Below are 21,140 nucleotides of genomic sequence, written 5' to 3' on the forward strand. Positions count from 1 at the left end.
ACTTATATGCTAAAGATAGTCTGGGTAAGAATTCAGGATGGTATCCAGTAAACCTTGCCGTTTTCACTTATTAGAGGGTGTTTTGTCCAGAGGGAAATCTGAGCATGGCCGTGTGACCAACCCTACCTGTCCTCAGGGCTCTTGACCTGTGGTCTGCAAGGGAGGGAGCTGGCAGTAGGGTGTCACAGCAGTGTTCTCTACAGGTTCCCTCTGAGTCAGATGTGGCCTGCTGTCTCCGGGTCTCAGACACTGTAATGTCTGCTGTGAGTGTAACGTGGTAATGGTGGGCCGAGATTCCTTTGTGTGTCTGTTGGAGAGCTGACAGGCATTGCCAGGATGGGCTCTGGTGTTCCAGAGTTGATGTACTTCCTTTTTCTTTGTAGAAACATGAAGACACTGACTGTCCCTGTGTGGTGGTATCTTGTCCTCATAAGTGCAGTGTCCAGACGCTTCTGAGGAGTGAGGTAAGGCACAGCAAGGGCTGGGTAGGAGCTCAGGGACATTGGTCCAGTGTACTGTCTACTCTTCCAAGCCATGGGCGTCTAAAGTCCTCATGGTTGAGTATGGCAATGTGTGTAACAAGAAAGACAAAACTGACAGGAATTTTTTCGAAGTCTGAAGTAAATAATCAAAAGCTACAAAAAGGTAAATTCATGATTGAAAATATTAATTGAAAAAACATGAATAGTTTACCTACAAATGTAAGTAAAGGTGACACTCTAGGTGTTTTTGAAGCAGTGTTTTTGTCTGTGGCCGTCTCACCCTGAACGTGCCCGAGCTCTTCCGAAGCACTGTTTCTAAATGTGCAAAACAATGAATTTCTGTAAGATTTTCTCAGAAAAGTGGGTTTAGACCTTCTAGAGCCGTTCTGACCACCTCGTGGGCAGGGCCAGTGCGAGATGAGAAGGGAATGAGTGAAGGGCTTCCACATTTTACACCATCCTTAAGGGCACCTATGAGGAGTCCCAGCGACTGCTCATTGCTGCTCTCAGGTACTTCTGTAAGATGCGTAGATTTTATCATTGATTTCATTTGTTCTGTTCAGATGAATAGATCCATATGGAAAACTCCAGGGACTCTAGGGATTCTGGACGTTTTTGCATGTGACCGGACCTGGAGCCCCTTGATTGCTCAGTACCCAAGGCTCTGATCTCTGGAGCCTGCTCACTAGAGTCTTCTGCAGCAGCCTGTCATCCTCCTGGACAGTTGGAGGAGGCAACTGTGAAGCAAGCTTGTATGGAGAAGGAGGGTCGGTGTCTAGTGCTAGGCCTAGTGCTAGGGGAGGACCCTGAGAGCTCTGCTCCCCCCGATACATCCTTCCCGGGCAGTAGTGGGTAAGGTTGGTGTCAGGCCTCTGGGCCCCCAAATGTGCCTCAGGGAGGACCTGGGGGAAAGCACAGATAAATTATCCACATTGGGACACTAGAAGATTCTCTGTTTAAGTCAATATTGAAGAGTCTAACTGCTGAAATGATTCCTGGAAGTTAGAACCCTCACTTCAATTCTGTCTGCTCAGAGCTCTGAATTAAGATGAAGATTTGCCTCTAAGTTACTTTTATTTCAAAATAAAATTTTAAACTAAATTTCTCTTGGTTTCCTGTGAAAGGAGCTGTTGAACTGTCCATTAGTCTTGCTTCTGTACCTTCTGTACATTCTTCAGGGCTCTGAGTGTACTGCTAATAAAACCAAGTTGAGAAAAGGTAGGACAGTGAGTTTATAGTAGAAATAGCATGTCAGAACAGCGTGCCCTGGCTGTAGCATTAGAAGTGTTAGCTGGTCATGCCTGTAAGTGTAAGCAGTGGCCCTGAAAGACTGTCAGACAAGGTTTTAAACAGACTTTGTAAAGAGTTTCCCTGTGCGGTCCATGCTGACCTGCCTGCACTTCATCAGGGTCCAGCCCGTGGCAGCCTGGCTGGATTCAGGAAACTGCAAGGACACTAGGCTGTTGATCTCTCTGACTGTCTAGCTAGGCCCTTTTCTCTGTGGTTGCTGTAGTGAGGGCCTTAAGGCCCTTTTCCGGGTTGCCTTTCTCCTGAGCTGTTAACAGGGTCAGCTGTTAACAGGGTCAGTGAACGGAGGGGAAATGGATCCCTGTTTGCCCCGCGTTCCTACATGCCAGTCATTGAGAAGAACTGCCTTGGTCCTGGTAGACTGGGGAAAATTCCTAAGCTACACAAACCTGAACCTACCCATACCTGCACAGATGACATAGAATATGAGCTGTCAGAAGAAGGCAGTAGACACACAGGATGTGCGTTCTAGCCCACAGTGACATAAGCCCAGACACAAGTCTGTCTTTAGGATATGTCTTTTCAGGTCCCTCGTCTCCTGGAGCATCCTGGAGCTAAACAAGAGCTGTTTTCTCTCAGGATAGCTTAGACTTTTCCAGGCACTCCTATTTTTTTCTTCTGTCAGTTGAGGAAACAGGGTGAGATTTCTGTTGTTAGAATGGCTGCAGGGACCTTTGGAAAGCCTGCGAGCCTCTGAACATGCAGGGAAAGGCTCTTCAGTGGGGTGACTCACCTCCAGCCAGCTCAGGTGTTAGCAGTGATGGTTCTGTGTGTGAGCTTGCTTTGAGGTGGGTTTATTTTTGTGTACCATATAGTAGGCGTGTGACCCAGTTGTATCCCGAATGCTTTCTGATTTTTTTGTGTTTCATACAGTTTTTGTTAATAGTCTTTAAGTGTGCATTTCAGTTGTTTTTTTTTTTGTTTTGTTTTGTTTTTTGTTTTTCTTTTTTTAACTCTGGCACTTCAGACGGCATGTCACAGTTTGAATAATTCGTTCTAAAAAATTTGAAGTTTAAGAACTGTTACAGTAAATGTATTTATGTATATTGGTGTGTATACGTGCATACTTGTGATGGAACTGTATTTTACTGCCTGAAGTCCAGCAAGCAGATGATGCGTACACTCCTGCAGCTAATAAACAGCCTTCTTAACAGCACAGCCTGGATGCTCTCTGTGCCCTGATATGTTTGAACATTTTCATGCAAATGTTTGTGTCACAACTCACGTCTCTTTCCCGTTGCAGTTGAGTGCACACTTGTCAGAGTGTGTCAATGCCCCCAGCACCTGTAGTTTTAAGCGCTATGGCTGCGTTTTTCAGGTCAGTATCCAACATTTGTCCTTCCCAGTTACTGACATTCTGCCATTGGAGAAAGTTCTCATAATATTTTAACATCTGAGTTCTCACTCTTTTTACTCTTTGTCATGAAATCACCCTGCTGCATGGGTGAAAAAAGCCATACATGCAGCAGGTATGGGTGCTCCCTTGCTAGGACAGGGTGTTTTGAGACGCAGGTGGTACAGCATGGGGAAGTCAGGAGAACTGCTGCCTCCCAGACAGCTCCGATCAGTAAGGATGCAGTGACGTCTGCTAGAGTTTCTGTGGCTAACTTAACTATTCATTACCGAGTATAAGTGACATTTAAACTAGATGGAGCTTTGACATTGCCTGTCAGTTCTTAGCTGAAAAGAATCACACATGGATACCCATAATGCTTTGTTTACACATGTGTGTGAACCCCTGCCAGGGTTGGATTTGACTGAGCAAAGCCTGTAGAAAATCTACTTCCTGGGAAACCGTGTTAGCATCAGACACCTGCATCTGGTTTTCTGTTTATTTTTTAAAAACATTACCTGAGATTGCTAGCAAGTTAAGACTGAGCTTTTATTCAAATATATATCCTAAACTTTTATCTACTAAAAGGCAAAATATGTTACAAAGAAAGTGTGTATCTAGTGTCATGTATGACAGTGTGATTTATGGGGTCAGTGCAGAGACAGTGAGCTGCATTGTATTTTTTTGGAGAAGATAAAAAGCTGAAGATGAGAGTGCCGTTCTCCCTGCTTTAGGCTAGGAGAACCTCCTCCCTGTTCTGTCGTGCGTAGTGCCATCCATCCTCTGTGTATGTTCGTATGTATGCTGATGCGGAGCCAAGCTCAGATCAGCATATACAGAGATTCTATGTACAGAGTATATGTTTTGGAGATCATGAAAACGCTTTTTCTGATTTCTTAATTTTCTGGTATCAAAACAAATTATATTCTCATACTGTTTCCTTGAATATGCAAAGTACTATTCAGTGTGCTTGCTCATAATGTGAATGGTCTGCATCTTATGTACTCTGTAGATTGTTTATGTTTTGTATGTAAATTTCTCAGCACACTCAGCCTGGTGAGGCGGTGTCTTTTTGGATACAATGCCGTACCATAGTCACTGGACAGCTGTAGCAAGCAACTGGCTGCAGCTGTGGGTTCCAGAACATTCTCTTTGTATATCTTCATGAAAATGACTTGTAAAGGAGCAGGATGAGTTTCAAATTTAACTCCTTGGTTTTGCAAGTATGAAACGTTGATGAGAAGCCACTAGCGAGAAGAACTTGAGGAAGGAGGAGCATGAACTTGAGGTTAGCTCTGCAGCATCGCAGTGTTCTTGCTGTGCTCCCTGCACTGTAGCCTAGGAGGCCCTAGGGGATTCCCTGCACATCAACAAGCCCCTTCATGTGTAGTGCTGCTTCTAGAGTTGTGTGTTAGGTTTTTCTGTCCTTTGAAAGGAGCGATTGGTTTAGTGTCACCCACCATTGCTCTTGTAGGGTACAAACCAGCAGATCAAGGCCCATGAGGCCAGCTCCGCGGTACAGCACGTAAACCTGCTGAAGGAGTGGAGCAACTCCCTGGAGAAGAAGGTAGGCATGGGACTCTTGGTTTTTGTCAGGTTTTGTAATTCTTCAGACTAGTTAAAGAGTAAATCTGTTTTGTAATTATCAATGGTGTTTGAATGAAAGGACCAGTGTGAAGAGATTGCCAGTAGAGTCAGTCCTGTTCAGGAATCTTGAGCTTCTATGGAGAGGTGTTTGCTCCTGTTTAGCGGCCAAGCAACATGCAGTCCCCGCTTTCCTTTTCTTTTTTTAATCAATTTTTGGGTTATCTTACCCCCGATCTAGAACAAAGATTGTCCCAGCTTCCATACTCTAGTCCTCAGCTGCATTTTGTGAAAAACAGTCACCCCACAGGTGAACTGCCTCTGGCTGCTTTGGCACTGGTCAGTGTGGAGACTGGTGGTCTGGACTGCTTAACCCCAAGTACTGGTTGGCTCCTCCCAGAGCAGGTTTGCCTGTCCCCATGTGTCTGGTCACATGATCTACAGCTAGTCCTTTGTGCGACCCAGGTAGGAAGACAGCTGCCTTCTCTGCAGCTGTTGGGTCTCTCGGTGGCTGCACTGGCTGCTACCAACGGCCTCTTTTTCCCCTGAGAGGCTGTGAGCCTGGAACAAGGTTCTTCGAGCCATAGTGCGCCTCTCTTACAGCGCCTGTTCCATGAGGGAAAGGTGAACCCCTCCAAGAACTGATAGGAGAAATGGTTACGTGCTCACATTCACTGTGGCTAACTTGTATACATTGATTAAAAAGTTAGCAGAAGACTATTGAGAATTGATACGGGTGGGGGGCACAATTGATAGGAGCCCAGCAGTGGTAGCTTTTGAGCCCAGCACTTTGGGAGGCTGAGGCAGGAGGATCTGTGAGTTTGAGGCTAGGCTGGTCTACAGAGCAACTTCCAATTCAATCATGGCTGTAAAGAGAAGGGTCTTCCTTTTACTTAATTATTTAGTTTTAATCCAGGTGTTGTGGCCCGTACTTGTCATCCCAGCCCTCAGGAGGTATAGAAGGTCAGAAGTTCAAGGTCATCTTTAAATACATAGCAAGTTCAAGGCCAGCCTAGGCTTCTTGAAACCCTGTCTCAAAAAAAAAAAAAAAAAAAAGAACTAGTTTTGTTCATTTGTTTTATTGCCTGTACTATATATAACAGCAACACAGGAGTTTAGTGGCTCTGAGGTGTATGCTGGCTATTCAGTACCCCAGCTGTGGAGTTAGGTCCCTGTTTGCACTGACAGGGGAGTGAGTATGCTCTGTTTCTGAAACACAGCTCCCTGCTACCTCGGTGGTGGTCATTTGAGAGCCAAATGAAGGCAGCAGTGTGCAAGAACTCCAGGGTTTTGCTCTCTAATATAAGTGTGATTCATAGTTCAAATAAGGGAACTCTAAAGGAAAAAAATTAAGACCAGTTGGTATGATGTGTGCACATTACAGCTAGTTGTTTCTGCTCAACCGATACTTGATTGCTGCAGGAAAGATTTTAAAAGTATCAATGAGATCCTTGTTAAAAATAGTATCTCCACCTCCTGAGGTTAAGAGCCTTGGAACTCAGTCTGGCTTTGCCAAATGGGAATGATGGAACAGGAATGTCAGAGAGCTCTGTAAAGCTGGTCACCCTTTTGTGGTAGTACGGGTGGATGCTGTCTGAGCTTACGGCCTCACATGGTGGAACAAAGCTGGAGTCGCTTCTGTAATCTTGGAAAGCGAAGGCATGTTTGACTGTGAGACACACAGCTTTAGTCTGTTCCATTTGCCTTCTATTTTGGTTGATTGGGTGCTTTTGTTTATTCGTTCAGTTGTTTATTTGTTGGTGGTTTGGTTTGATTTTGCTTTTTCAAGACAGGGTTTCTCTGTGTAGCCAGGCTGGTCTGGAATTCACTCTGTAGACCAGGCTGGCCTTGAACTCAGAGATTCACCTACCTTTGCCTCCCAAGTGCTAGAATTAAAGGTGTGCACCACCATACCTGAGTAACTTTACTGAGTTTTTGTGTCAGGGTCTCTTCGGGCGTGAGCTCAGTCTCTTTCTGAGGAGATGGTGTGCTGGCCCAAGGGTGAGGTAAGGCTCCTGTGTAACCTCAGTCAGCCACTCCTCCTTGTGCTTGGGGAGGTAGCACGCCTGGGCGGAGCCACTTGCAGGGTTTGAGAGCACATTCATTGGGCTGTGATTGGCTTTTCAAAAATTGACAGTGTGATGTTTGGGTGTGCATATATTAGGAAATGATTAAAACAAACTAGTTGATGGGCCCATACATTACTTCACTTTTTTCTTTTTTTATGGTGTGAATGTTTCAGGTCTGTTCTCAGCAGTTTGGTGCTCAGTACACAGTTAACAGTGGCCACCATTTTGCACAGAATATCTTAGAAACAGTTCTTTAACCGAATCTTTGTGTGTTTGTGGCAGTGTCTCCCCAGTGCCACTGCCTTTCCCTTTGCTTCTGGCTTCAGCTCTTAGGTTCCAGTTGTGAAAACAGACAGTATCTATAGCAGATGAAAAAAAAATAAATCAAAATATCAAATACATTGTGTTTTTAGAGCAGGTAAGATTCTATGAGGCCCATTTTCAGGTATATACAGAGTGCTTACGCAAGCTGGATAAAATACTAAAATGTTTCTTACTATGTGTGCTGGCCAAAATTTGGAAGCTACACCTCTAAAAGGTTTTTTTTCAGTGAGTACTTTATAAGCAAGCCCCTTCTTCTGATACTCAATTGACCCTGCCCCACACCTCCCTCCCTTGGGTGAGGAGAGACAACAATTGGGCTCTCTTACAGGGCCCCCTGCTAACTCCACAGTTCTCCTTTTTATGAATGTTTAATTACTATCATTACACCAAATTACTTTTTGTTAAATTAATTAAAGACTTTCTTTCACAGGTTTCCTTGCTGCAGAATGAAAGTGTTGAAAAAAACAAGAGTATACAAAGTTTGCATAATCAGATATGTAGCTTTGAAATTGAAATCGAGAGACAAAAGGAAATGCTTCGAAACAATGAATCCAAAATCCTTCATCTGCAGGTGAGTAGCCTGCCAGCTACACGGAGTGACTCTCTGAGTTCCTCCTCTCTGGCTTACTCCAACATTCAGGGACAACTTGGGTCAGCATGGCTCAGCCCAGGAAGCTGACCCTGTCTTCAACCCACTTGGAACAAAGTAAAGCTTAAAGACCTTGTTTTTAACTTAGCGGTTTTGGATGGGGTGTAGCTCAGTGGTCGTGCATTTATCTAGTTTGTGCATGACCCCAGGTTTCATCGCCACCACTGCAGAAAAGAAAGGAGAGATTAAAGTCTGTTTTTATTACTACATATTGATAAGACACGTTGCTCATTAGTACTGCGTGCCAAGTTTCACTTCCTAAAGTGAATCAAGCCAAGTGCTCCATTCTGAGTTTCTACACACACATGTCCAACTTTATTTCACCCTGATAATTCAGAGATACCACCAAAACAACAAATATATAAGCTTCAGGATGAAGAGCTATTTCTGTGACTAAGAGCACTTGCTGCGCTTGCAGAGGACTGAGGTTTGGTTCCCAGAACCACATAGGTGACTCACAGCAGTCTGTAACTCATGTCTGGGGACTCTTTTGCCCTCCCCTGGCCTCTGTGGGCACTGTATGCATGTGGTGTTGAGGGCGTTAAAGGAAGTAGAATTGAGGTATCTTTATGTGCACTTTGCTGGCTCAGGAAGTGTTGTTTGTTTTCTAGTATTTTTACATCTGTTTGTTTGGGCGGGCAATATTCACATGTGCCACAGTGTGCTTGTGGAAGTAGAGTCTTCAGGGGCCAGTTCCCTTCCCACATGTGAGTTCTGGAGACCTTAGCAGCAAGCTTAGTGCCACTTGAACCTGCTGAGCCCTCTCTCCGGCCTGAAGGGTTGTTTCTTAATAGAATTTTAAAGAACAGCTGAGTGAGGTAGCACATGCCTTTGATCCTAGCACTTGGGAAACAGAGGCAGGAGGATCTCTACGAGTAAAACAGACCATATTTGGGGCTAGGGAGATGGGTCATGGGTTAAGTGCTTGTCACACAAAGTCTAGTTCAGATCTCCAGGATCCATGTAGGTGCTGGGTGGGCATGGCAGGCTGCCTGTAATCTCAGCGCTGTGAAGGCGACATCCCCAGACAGATCTGGCTACCTAGATTAACCGTGTCGGTGAGCTCGGGGGTAAGTTGAGAGACCCTTCTGAAAAGAATAAGGTGGAAAGCAATCAAGGGAGACTCCCAGGTCAACTTCTGGCACTTGTGCACTTATAAATACATCTGCATACACATACACACACTAAAAAAAGAAAATATGTTTGTTTGGGTTTTGACGCCCACACTCCCATACTAGGATTGAAACCATTACTTTTATTTTGAGATAGTGTCTCGTTAAGTTGCCTAAGCTGGCCTTTAACACACTTCGGAGCTCAGGCTGGCCTTGAACCTGTGATCCCCTTTCCTCGGTCTCTTCAGTAGCTGGGATTACAAAGCCAGGTGTAGTGGTGCATGCCCTTAATCCCAGCATGTGGGAGGCAGAAGCAGGTGGGTTTCTGTGAATTTGAGGCCAGCCTGGCCTACAGAGTGAGTTCCAGGACAACCAAACCAAAACAGAAAAATCCTGTCTCAGAAAAACAAAACAAACAAAAAAGCTGAGATTATAGAGCTTTACCACCAGGCCCAGCAAACCAGTTCTTCTGTGTCAAAACGGTAGCCTAGGGGCTCTGAAGAGATGGCTCAGCAGTTGAGAGCACTGACTGCTCTTCCAGAGGACCTGGGTTCAATTCATAACACCCATATGGCAGCTCACAACTGTCTGTAATTCCAGCTCCAGAGGATCCAACGTCATCATACAGACATACATATAGGCAAAACACTAATGCAAATAAAATAAAAATAAATTATAGCCTGGATAAATAAATTGTAGTCCAAGGCAAACCCGTGTAATTTAGTGATGTCCTGTCTCAAAATAAAACTAAAATGGGCTCAGTGATACTGTGCTTGCCTAGCGTGCCCAGGGCCCTGGGCTCCATCTAGAACACTTTAAGGGATATTAGACAGAAAAGAGAAAAAGTGCTGTGAAGTGGCTCAGTGGGTAAAGGTGCTTGTCCCCAGAACCATGGTAGGAGGAGAAAATCAACTCCTGCTGTGTGCCGTGGGACACCCACTCATACACTCTGAAGGAAGAGACAGTTGGGTTCAGTAGCACATCTGCAGTCTCAGCTTCTTGAAAGGATAAGGTGGGAGGATCTGAACCAGCATAGTGTGATTCCTGACTCAAAAAAGGAAAACAAGCCAGCTGAGTCATTAATATATCTCCACTTGCTGCTGCCAATTGCTGAATGAATCAGGGAGCCAGGCAGTAGGGCTTAGGTGAGCAGCCACAGGCCACACATTTCCATACTCCACATGGAATACCATCATGCTCTCACTGCACATGTATGACTAGGGCCTAGTGATCTGGAGATGATAAGGGATAGCAAAGGACAGTCAATGCAGCCCTGAAGTTGAAGTGCATACAGCTGGTCATCTGAGTCCTAAGAAACAGGCCTTGAGTTGGGGTTATTTATTCAGTATGAGACTGATGCTTCCCAGTTCCTGAACTCGTAATTAAACTCCGCACCTGCACTTAGGCTGTACATTTATAGAAACACTGAAGTGGCTGAGTGTTCACCAAGGCACTTCAAGCATTAAGTCATTTGCTGTTCACAGAGAAGGCTTGACACTGACTGGGATTCTGCTTTGAAGCTGTGTTGTTTATGCAAGGAAAGGTTTGTCTGGAAGAAAGTCTGTCTGAAGTCCTTTGCCAGGATGCAGCTTCTAAGCTGTTTGGGAGCCCCTTGTGTAGAGCATGGGCCCACACACAGAATGTGCGCCCTTGTCTCTGCATTGGCTAACAAGTGGGAGGCTATTTTATAGGCAGTGCAGTGGTCTCCTCCTCTCCTATGCGGTCCTCTGAGTAACCAAACATCATCTCTTATACCATGGTCAGGCTTTTCCTTCTTACCAATACCCATAACAGCTTGCTTTATGGGAGAAGTTCATTCAAGGACACCAAAGCTGTGTCCTTAGAGTCAATACAATTGACCCCTAGAAAACAGTTCTTGTAGAGCCAAATATTTCTCTGATTATACATTCTAATTTAAAATAAAGAGACATAGGGCTGGAAAGATGGCTAAGTCATTAAAGGCTAGCCTCACAACCAAATATAAAATAAAGAGACATCTACATAGCAGGTTTTTTGAAGACTGAATAAATTATCAATGCTGGCGTAATATGTACAAATATATGTACATATGTATGCCCAGAGGGTGGAAGAAGTTAAGTGTCCTGGTCTGTCACTCTACCTTAATCCTTTGAGACAGGGTCGCTCACCAAATGGAATCTAAGCTGGTGACCAGTAAGTCCCAGTAAGCCTCCTGTCTCTACAAAGCTGTATTTACAGGCCCGCATACGGCCATCTCCAGCCTTTTACGTGGATGCTAGAGATTTGAGTGTGTGTCCTCATGTTTGCACAGCAAGTGTTCTCACACATACTGAGCCCTCTCCTTGGCCCCTTCTCATTCTTCTTCAATATCGGGTTCTTGGAAAAAGCCAGTCACATTAGCCCTTTGCCGTATAGTGAGAACGCCCAGACCTGCCTTATTTGTCCTTCCTGGTTGGTTGCAGCCAACAAAGGAGCGAAACCCAGAATTTCAAATATAGATTTCCAAAAGAAGAAGTGAAGATGGTAGGTTGTCCCTGGGGCTGCCCCTGAGCACCCTGTGTGACCAGCGGCTTCAGAGAGACTCTGCTGTAGGTTCTCTGTGTGAGTGGAAAATGTTCAGTCCTTGGCTCCATCACAAGGGGACAGACAAGCTGGAGCACGAGACTCCCCATTATTGTCACAGGAACACACACAGCCCTTAAATACCCACCCGGAGCACAAGTCTCTGCTCCCATCACAAGTGTAGTGGTGTGTTCCTATAGAAAGGTTTTCTGAGTTATTTAAATTAATACAGTGCAAAATTGGGCCTTGCTGTTGACAGGCAGTGTGTCAGGACATACATCCTGGTGCCCCTGAGTGCAGAACCTACTCTCATGGGCCAGCCCCATTAGCTCTTCCTAGGCTTGAGGACCCACAGCAAGCCTTCTCTGGCCACTAATGCTTGGGGTCTCTGCTAGAGGCAGGATGGAGGGAACTCTTTGTTTCCCTGAGCTAGGCAGCAGGATAGGCAGACAGTGCCAGGTCCTTGTGATGATGTAATTCCATTATCCTAAACCTTGATTGATAAGGGATAGGGGTCTTGTGCCCTGAGAATCTTCACTAACTGGGGGAGGCTTTGACCTCAGTCCCTTCTCTGTACCTGTGGCCATGTACCAGAGGAACGTGTGGGACAAGGTGCGAGGCTTATGGCAGTCTGGTGAGATATTTGTAAGGAAGATAGGAAGATTACACCTGTGAGTGTGAGCTCTGAAAGGAGAGCTGATGGTATTGACACGATGCATGGATGCAGGTATGTGACAGACAGGCAGTTTGCCATCCCAGAAAGGGCCTAAGGTAGGGAGGCTAGGTAGGAGCCAGAGCAGGAAGAGGGAGAGCTACTCTGCCGTGTGCTCGCCTGTGGTGTTGGATAGTGCCCCTTTCATTTGGTCGCCAGTCCTCCTGGTGACTTGGTGCAAGCCCTGCAGGCCTGATATAGTGACACCTTTCTGAGGTCTTTTGCATGAGGCAGGTCATGATCTGTCTGCTTCCAGCTTCACTCTGTGTTCTGCACAAGTTCTTATCCCCAGAGACTCCCAGGAGGCCGGTGGGTCTCAGTGGGTACACAGGGGTTGATGGCTCCAGCTTGTATTTCGGGGTGACAGCATAGCATACTCAGAGTTCTGACTGGCTTTTATCCTTAACCCCTTTGGTCTGGAAGCGAGTAATAGACAGCCAAGCAGAGAAACTGAAAGAACTCGACAAGGAGATCCGTCCGTTCCGGCAGAACTGGGAGGAAGCAGACAGCATGAAGAGCAGTGTGGAGTCCCTCCAAAACCGTGTGACTGAGCTGGAAAGTGTGGACAAAAGTGCAGGGCAGGCGGCTCGCAACACAGGTGAGGGCAGTGGGTCTGAGGCAGCTGCTCCCAGTCACATGCCACAGCACTGGGACCCGTGGAAGTGCTATATCAGGCACAGCACATGCTGCCTCACAGCAGTCTCTTCAGGCACAGGCAGTGCATGCTGAGAGCCCTCCAGTAGGGACAGTTTTTCATTTAGAGTTGTCCCTCCACATGAGGCCCAGCATGGCAGGGTGCAGAGCCCCCAGAGAGGCTGGACTACCTGTGAGCTGCAGGACACAAGGGTGTCAGGGCCCATTGACACATATGAGGGCCCAGGGACAGGGCCAGACCAGATGGGCAATGGGCAGCCTCGTATTGCCCAGGCATTTCTGACATTGTGAGCAGATGTGTGCCTATAGCGTTGAGCCTGAATGAGCACAGGGATGATTTACATGGAAGGATTAAGGAGTAAGGATGGATTATTGTGCTCCGTGGGTTGGATTAAGCAGATGGAAGGCGTGTGGTTAGAATGGACTAGGACACAGCTTAGACTCAGAGCCTAGTGTCCCTGGGGAGGCCAGGGCCATGGGGCAGGGGAACATGGACAGATAGGCAGCCTGGCTCTAACAGCTGTAGCCTGACAGGTGGTGCACTGTGGCTGCCCGAGGGGAGGGAGGATACAATGCAGATGCCCCACACCTTGTCCGTCTGTACCTGTCCACCTTCTGCAGTCACAGTGACGTCTATGGGCTGCTGTTCCAGACGCTGGTACAGATGTGCCTCTTTGATGTTTGCATGTATCGATTGCCAAATGTTTTCTTGCCTGTGGCAGGCTTGCTGGAGTCCCAGCTGAGCCGGCATGACCAGATGCTGAGTGTTCATGACATCCGCTTGGCCGACATGGACCTGCGGTTCCAGGTCCTCGAGACTGCCAGCTATAACGGTGTGCTGATCTGGAAGATCCGTGACTACAAGCGCCGGAAGCAGGAGGCTGTCATGGGGAAGACCCTGTCTCTCTACAGCCAGCCTTTCTACACAGGTTATTTTGGCTACAAGATGTGTGCCAGGGTCTACCTGAATGGGGACGGAATGGGGAAAGGGACACACCTGTCGCTCTTCTTTGTCATTATGCGTGGGGAATACGATGCTCTGTTGCCGTGGCCGTTCAAGCAGAAAGTGACACTCATGCTGATGGATCAGGGGTCCTCCAGACGCCATCTGGGAGATGCGTTCAAGCCTGATCCCAACAGCAGCAGCTTCAAGAAGCCCACTGGAGAGATGAACATCGCTTCTGGCTGCCCAGTGTTTGTTGCCCAGACTGTTCTAGAGAACGGGACGTACATTAAAGATGATACAATTTTTATTAAAGTCATAGTGGATACTTCTGATCTGCCTGACCCCTGACAAGAAGCCAGGGAGGCGGATTCAGCAGAAGGTAACTCCTCTGGGGGGGTTGAACCGGTCTGTCTTCACGAAGGTCTTCGCCCTCAGAAAGGACCTTGTGGAACAGGGGAAGCAGCCGGAGGAGGAGGAGGCGTGGCTGGCAGGAGGAGCCACATGTGAAAACAGACCCCAACAGATTTCCTAATAGACTAGCCACACTCACTCTGAAGAATTATTTATCCTTCAACAAGATAAATATTGCTGTCAGAGAAGGTTTTCATTTTCATTTTTAAAGATCTAGTTATTTAAGGTGGAAACATATATGCTAAAAAGAAACATGATTTTTCTTCCTTAACTTGAACACCAAAAAAGAAAACACATGGAGGTAGCTGGATGTGTCAGCATGTTAATTTAAAAGGAGAACTTATGAAATAATAATACAATTCTGATATATTCATCCTAAAATTCAAGAGTGCAATCTTGTTTCAAATATAGTATATTGTCTATTTTTAAGGCCTCATCTGGTCTCTGTTTTAATAATTTGTTTGTCAGAAGACCCTGAGTAGGCATAAGGTCTCAAAATTCAGAAGTCATTTTTAATTTAAAGTTCTACAAATAATTGTTACTGCAAACATTTTGTTTTAAAACGTTGATAGACTGATACTTCTTGGAAGAAAATGTAAACTATCAAACACTGGTTATCACTTGTGATAGGAAAGAGAATATCCAACCTGTTGTTATTTCTCGTTAGAAATGTAACCCTTCAATATCTGTCGTAGTTAGTGACACTACTTCACAATGACTATGAGAGGACAATGCTCATGGATGCTGTGCATCATTTCAGATTTAAATTGTTTTCACCCTAAAATAGGGCATTAGTTGAACTTTGGAGTTCTAAACAAAATCCTGTAGGTTTTTAAAATTCTGCCCCGTGTTTAGACAAGCTCTGTGTTGCTGACAGCACCAGCCTTGGTCTCCAGTGTCCAGTGTCCGGGGATAGGCAGGTGACCTGTGCTGCAGGAGGCCCCAGCAAGCATCTCTCATCCTTCATACTGCTGCATTTGGCTGATGATCTCCGAAGGCAACATCTGCGCTCAGAGATGGTGGCATACGGTACATGTGCCTTAGATGTGACATGCTGCTTCTTGTCCCTGGGTTTCATCACCATGATTCAGAAAGTGATAGTTTAACCAGATCTCTCTCTCTCTCCACCGCCAGATCTTTGTCTCTCCCAGGGCCCTCAGACAATTCTGAACCTGCCTGGGGAAGCCAGGCCTCCGTTGGTGGCTTCTGAAGCCTCTGCTGCTAAACATTCAGAGTCCAACTCTAGGCCCCCAAGAGCAGCTCAGTTCCACCCCAAGGGAGGGAGGTGTGAGCAGAAGCCACACCCTTCCAGGTCTCCACAAGGGTCCTGAAGTCCCCCACAGCATGAAGGAGAAGCCCTCTGCCCCAAGCATTCTCGAGACCACTGGTCTGGGCCCTGCTCAGGCTGGCGGCAGCAGCCCTGGCCTCCCTATTGGAAGGTGGCCAGCTGGTGCCCCAGCCTGTCCTGTCCAGACGGCACTCCCAGCTCACTGTTTACGTCTCTCTTGATGGTCCAACTGTGATTAGAAGCCTGGAGCCCTGCCCCGGTGCCCCTTTTGCTATGCACCACGCTTCATGGTGCTCTTACACTGATGGGTGCTACACGCGACAGGTGCTTCTTAGGCAAAACCAATGTGTGCGAACCACCGCATCTGTGCCACTTGCCCAAAAGGCGCGCCCACAATTGGCCAGCTGGGCCCGCGCTTCAGACTGCCTGCCTCTGGGCTCTCATGGTCGCGCGGGGACAGCTGGGTTGGTGCCGGTGGCCCACCTTATCTCTGGTGCTGCCATCTGTCCTGGGTGTGCCTTCGCCCCAGTGCCTGCTGGAAGTGCCCTCCTCTTGCACACCTGTCCCCACGCTTCCATGAGCGACCTCCTGGTTTCAAGCCCTCGCCCTGCCCTTCATGCCTGAAACATTTGGGTCTTCACCTGCTCCTCCTCTCCCCGCTCTGCTGGGACCGCTTTGGGGTAAGTTGGTGGCTTTGGTTCTGCTCATAAGACTGCAGAGCCCCCGTCCTTTCAAGGGTACCTCTTCTTCCTGCAGGCTGTCCCGAGGGTTCTTCCCCCAAAGACACACCCCCCCCCCCCGGCACTCCCTAGCTGGCCCTGGGTAGCTTTTCCATGGCCAGGTGTCAGGGACATCCCTGCAGGCCCCCTCCCCCCTTTGAAGAAGTCAGTGCAGTACCAATAGGTATAGGCCAACAGCATCCTGCTGACAAAAAGCATGCCTGTCTTTAGTTTCAGAGCCTGGTATGAGGGTGACCCTGAGGTGTCCTCAGGCACTCCCTCCCTGCTGGTGAGACTTTACACGGCTCCTTCCTATGTGAGTGGGCCCTCCTGGCCTCACCCGGTGCCTGCAGGGTGTGAGTAAACTGAGTAGCTTTGTCCCCTGGGATGAGGGCCTGGCATGTCACAGCTTCCTGTAGTGTGTCTGTTGCATTGTTCAGTAACAGTAGAATAGCGGGCAAGCTCATACCTCTGTGCCCTGTCTTAACTTGTGAAGGACGTGCTGAGGTGCATCCCCTGGGTGGGCCTCGCTCTGCTCCGTCGCAGCATTCCTTGGCACCCCTTTGGTGCTCACCACCTGGGCCAGTGTTAGGCTGTGGTCTCAGCATAGTTGAGGCCCTGTTGCCGATTCTGGCAGCCAGCCCTCACCATTTCACAGGGTCCTGGCCACAAGAAACACAGGTGGTTGTGCAGTGTGTGTGCCTGGCTGTGCAAAAGTGTCACTTGCTCATCTTTTAAAGGGGCCGTTTGTTCCATGACCTCCATGAGGAAATTGGACACAACTCCTGCTTGCCTGGGGGCAGTGATCAGTGCCTGCTCAAAGCCCCTGGGAGGATGCAGGCCACCACGTGGCAGTGTGTCCTAAGGCCTGGCCCAAGGCTTTTGTGAGTAGCTGAAAGCCTGTGTCGGTAACCACCCGGGACCAGACTGGGAATGAGGGCTTTGCACCTCCATTGGTCAGGGAGAGGAAGGTAACCTCCTGACTGCGGCTCCTGTACCCCTTGGGGGTAGACAGACCCAACCTAGGGCATGCAGCATGCTAGGCTGCGGGCAAGACGGGGCTGGATGAAACGTGAACAAGCGTGTGTGCTGGTCTCGCGCAGGAGAGCAGTGCCCCACACCCCAGCCCACCCTGCTATCAGTTTCTGTAGAGCCCAGGCCCAGCATTGAGAAGAGCGATGGGCTGTTGAAAGGGTCTGCATCTCGGTCCACATCTGTCTCCCCTTCCTGGAGTAGCCTGTGACAGATGGCAACTTGTCCCTAAGACAGCACAACAGTCAGCCAGCACAGCCATCAGCTGAGGGAGGTGTCTGCTTATGGCCACCACACCGCCTCCTTCCTTTTCTCTGCTCTATCTCCATTTGTTCCAAGGACTGGGACTCCAGGGAGCTGTGGCCAGCAGCGCTGTGGCTGTGTTCCCCAGGCAGCCTCCAGCAGGGCCTGCAGACCACCACCACCAGATCTGTGGCCAGCCTCCTGAGAACCTGGCCACACTCAGACACAATCCCCTGTGGGTAGCTAGCTGCTTTCCTGTACTCCTCGGTCTGCCCCGGAGTCCCAGCTGGAGTTGGGACCATGTGCCTGCTACCTTGGGCCTGATGTTAGTGATGCCACCGTAACTGAACTATCTGCATGGTAGCAGTCACCCATGGCAGGCCTGGCAGCTAGTGGACAGCATCCAGCAAAGAGTAGGATGTCTGCGCACACCAAGCAACAGTGTCCTGGGTTGGACCACTCCTGCCAGCCCCAGAGGAGAGTGGAGGAGAGCCAGTGCCGATAGTACCACCCTTGCCTCCTCCTTCCCCCTGCACACTGCCAAGCATTGCAGGGACTGCGCTTTGTCCTTGGCCACGACGTTTCCCACCTGACAGGTTGACAGGGTGGGTCAGTCCCTACCCTCCCATACATCCCCGCTGCTTGGGAGTAATAGTGTCGGAGAAGGGCTGGGTGGAGCTTATGATACATCTTTTACTTTGAGTCCAGCCCTTTACTGGCTAGACTGCAGGAGAGCTAGTGTGTGTTTGCAGGCATGCCATTGTGTCTGAGTGTGTGACAAGGGTCTGTCCCTCCCAGATCCTCCCAGACTGAGATCATGGTTCTCTCTTCCGTTTGCAAATACATAGCAGCTGTTTTCTCCAAAATAGAATGTGCCCACAAGGGTCTTGGGTGAGGTGAGGTGATAATTGGCGAGTGACCCGGCCATTTTGTCAACTGCCCCACCCCAGCTGGCGCTGGCTGCCGCAGGCACTGTAGCACCGGGGAGCCAGGTTAGCAGGGACGGTAAAAAGTCAGCAGCCCATCCCAAAGGCCTGGACATACCCTAGCCTGTTGTCCACTTGGAGGGTTCCCTGAGTACCATTGCTAGGCAGGTGGGCAAGGCAGTGACCCACGCCAAGGCCAGCCATATGGCTAAGCAGCCCCAGTAGCCAAGCAGAGTGTGTGATCCATTTCCCGAGCCACACCACGTCTAGAGTCTTTCTTGTGAGTTCACTGTGGAAAGGAGGTTACAAGTCCAGGGTCACTGTGCCACTCCGTAGTCAGTGGTGACTGACATACACCCTTAGTCCCCTTAGTCAAGTAAGATAACCTTCAAAAGGCAAATAAATGACCTAATTGGAAAACACAAAAGCCGGCCTTCCTTCCAAGGATTTCCCTAAGAATCTGTGGGTGCTCTGACTGATGGGGGTCAGTGCAGACAGCTGCAGACTGTTCTAGCGTTGCGTTCTTCTCTCTGATGGCACACCTCTTGTGTTCAGTTCTATTAACCCAAAACAAAGACCAAAGAAGGCCAATCTCTCATTCGACTGCGTTTTTAACCTGCCTGTTTTGACACTTGCCGTCTGTAGTGGCCGCTCGCTGTGAGGCCCCATCTTGACAGTCCAAGTGATTGTGACCAGTGATTAGCGTCCCGTGTTTTCTGCTCTTCTAAGAAACTGAGACAGTCCGAGTTGTTGCGCAGCAATAGCCCTGTCACCGGAGTTGGCAGCACGTCTCCTCTGACAGCATTACGATGTTTCGTATTCTGTTTACCGTGTGTTATGTGTGGTTTCATTTGGTATTTATTTGTGTTTTGAGGTCTTGCAATGTTTTGTTCTGCTGCTAATAATAAAAGTTTGTAAGACTGTAGAATGCAAAATTTTGCAATGCTAAAGTGTCTATTAGAGGAAAATAAAGCTGATTTAAGAGTCCCGCTTTCTTATTGCAGCCCGAAGCTGCTGAGGCTTCAGGGTGGGCCCCCAGCTGTTCTCCAAGTGGCTGGGTGACAGCTGCTGGGGACAGTGTGGCTAGAAGGGGCCACCTTCATTCCAAGATTTGCTGCCACCATCCCGAGATAGCAGAAGGTTCTGAGCAAGGCCTGCTTGCTTATGTCACCCTAGGGCTTGCCTAAGGCTCACCACAGTGTGTGGCTTGGTTCAGGGTGAAGAGCAGAACACAGATGGGAGCCAGAATAGATCCGAGCTGTGCCCTGCCGGGGAGCCCAGTCCTGAAAGGTCTGCCTTAGAACAGGAGCCTGGCTTAGAGAGGAAGGCAGGCCCTGGGCTGTCTGGGGCCGCGCGCTCTGCCCTGTGGAGGATGGCTGCCTGGGGCTAGGGATCACTCAGGGCCCACTGCCTGTATGCAGGTTGCTGCCAGGTAACTAGAACTACAAAAGGGGACGTTAGACTGGGGAGTCTGGCATTCCCCTTGCTTGGAAATAGACTGTAGAGTGATATAATCCCACACGCCTCATTTTGAAAACCCTGGAGAATTTGGAGCTGGTCCAAACCCTGTCACTGTGAGTTCTCTCCTAAGTGCTTGAGGGCCACCCGCAGCAGAACCCTGAGGGCAAGGTAGTGGCCCACAGCTGAGGGTGAGGGGGAGAGGCCTGTGAGCCTGGCCAGGGCCGTGGATGGAGGGACCTGGGGAACTCCTGGGAGGCGACAGGGCCAGTGGGCCCAGGCTGAGGGCAGCAGTGGCCGAGTGCTGACCTCTGGAGAGGGGATATCACCAGCATGCAGACACCTATGAAGGTTTGTCTGGGGTCATGAAGCATCTGTTCCCAAGGTCCCTGGTGGCCTTGGACTGCTGGAGCCTTCACCTCTACCCTGTGGTGCTTAGATCACGGGGTGCCCGGTTGCACTGCAGCCCCAGGTGGAGCACACCAGGCCTTGAGCTCCAGAAGGCTCCGCCTGTGTGGCCCCTAGCTGTAGAACCTGGGGCCCAGCCACTGAGCTGCCCCGCCCTGTGACCACACTGTGGGTGGCCAGGTCACTGGAGCCGCTCCTCCGTAGGATGCCAGCAGTCAGACTGCAGCTAGTCAAGCAGCCTTTGTCCCTGCAGGGACCCACCCAAGGAGGAACAAAGAGTGTTCAGGCTGGAGTCAGGAAGCCTGGCCTCCAGCTGAGGCTTCCCAGGACCCAGATAGCTATGGCCATCCAGTGTCAGGGCAAAGGAATGTGAAGGAAGGACCGAGAGGGCTGGCTCCTCATCCTGACAGACATCAGTGACCAACTTAATGGCCTCTCTCAGCCCAGGACTCCTTGGGGCCTCTGCCTCTCCACAGCCCTTCCCCACTGCCCATGGGGGGAAGAGGCAGCAGGCTCCAGCACCTGCCAGAGGCCGAGAGGGTGGGCAGCTGTTCCCGGCCTTCGGACCTCAAAGTACGCTTCGCCCCAACCCATCCAGCTCGCCGAGGCTGGCCCCAGCGGCAGTGGTCTAGCCCCTCGCCAGCCTCCTGTGTCAGCTCTTTATTTCTGCAGACACCCTTGTCCATCTCTTCCTTGTTTACCCCTCCTCACAGCACTGCAGGGCTGTCATTCAAGGTTCCCACAACCCCTGGGCAGGCCTGAAGCTACAGCGGCGGAGAATAAAGCCAGCTGGATATAGCCTTCCTGGCACAGTTTGAACAAACCAGTGGGGAAGCCTCTTGGGGACTGTTTCAGTGGCCTAGTGAGGCCTATGGCTTCCCTGGCGCAGGGAGGTTGCCTGTGTAGACAGTTTGACAAGCCCCTGGCCCCATCCTCACCCG

General features: G+C 49.1%; 1 protein-coding gene across 9 annotated transcripts in view; it reads left to right on the forward strand.

Annotated features, from left to right (window-relative positions):
• The window catches only part of Traf3 (TNF receptor associated factor 3), a 102,344-nt gene extending 83,027 nt beyond the window's left edge, over window positions 1-19,317 (forward strand). For 8 of the 9 annotated variants that reach the window (XM_060388205.1, XM_060388206.1, XM_060388208.1 and 5 more), the window contains 6 exons: window positions 384-464; window positions 3,034-3,108; window positions 4,598-4,690; window positions 7,531-7,671; window positions 12,538-12,712; window positions 13,491-19,317. In XM_060388205.1, coding sequence (XP_060244188.1) covers window positions 384-464; window positions 3,034-3,108; window positions 4,598-4,690; window positions 7,531-7,671; window positions 12,538-12,712; window positions 13,491-14,062 — 1,137 coding nt within the window. In that variant the 3' untranslated portion in view covers window positions 14,063-19,317. The remainder of the gene's footprint in view (window positions 1-383; window positions 465-3,033; window positions 3,109-4,597; window positions 4,691-7,530; window positions 7,672-12,537; window positions 12,713-13,490) is intronic. The other variant, XM_060388212.1, reaches the window with a different exon arrangement.
• Window positions 19,318-21,140: the final 1,823 nt, after the last annotated feature.

Source organism: Meriones unguiculatus, chromosome 7 (assembly GCF_030254825.1).
Source record: "Meriones unguiculatus strain TT.TT164.6M chromosome 7, Bangor_MerUng_6.1, whole genome shotgun sequence".
Lineage (NCBI taxonomy): Eukaryota > Metazoa > Chordata > Mammalia > Rodentia > Muridae > Meriones > Meriones unguiculatus.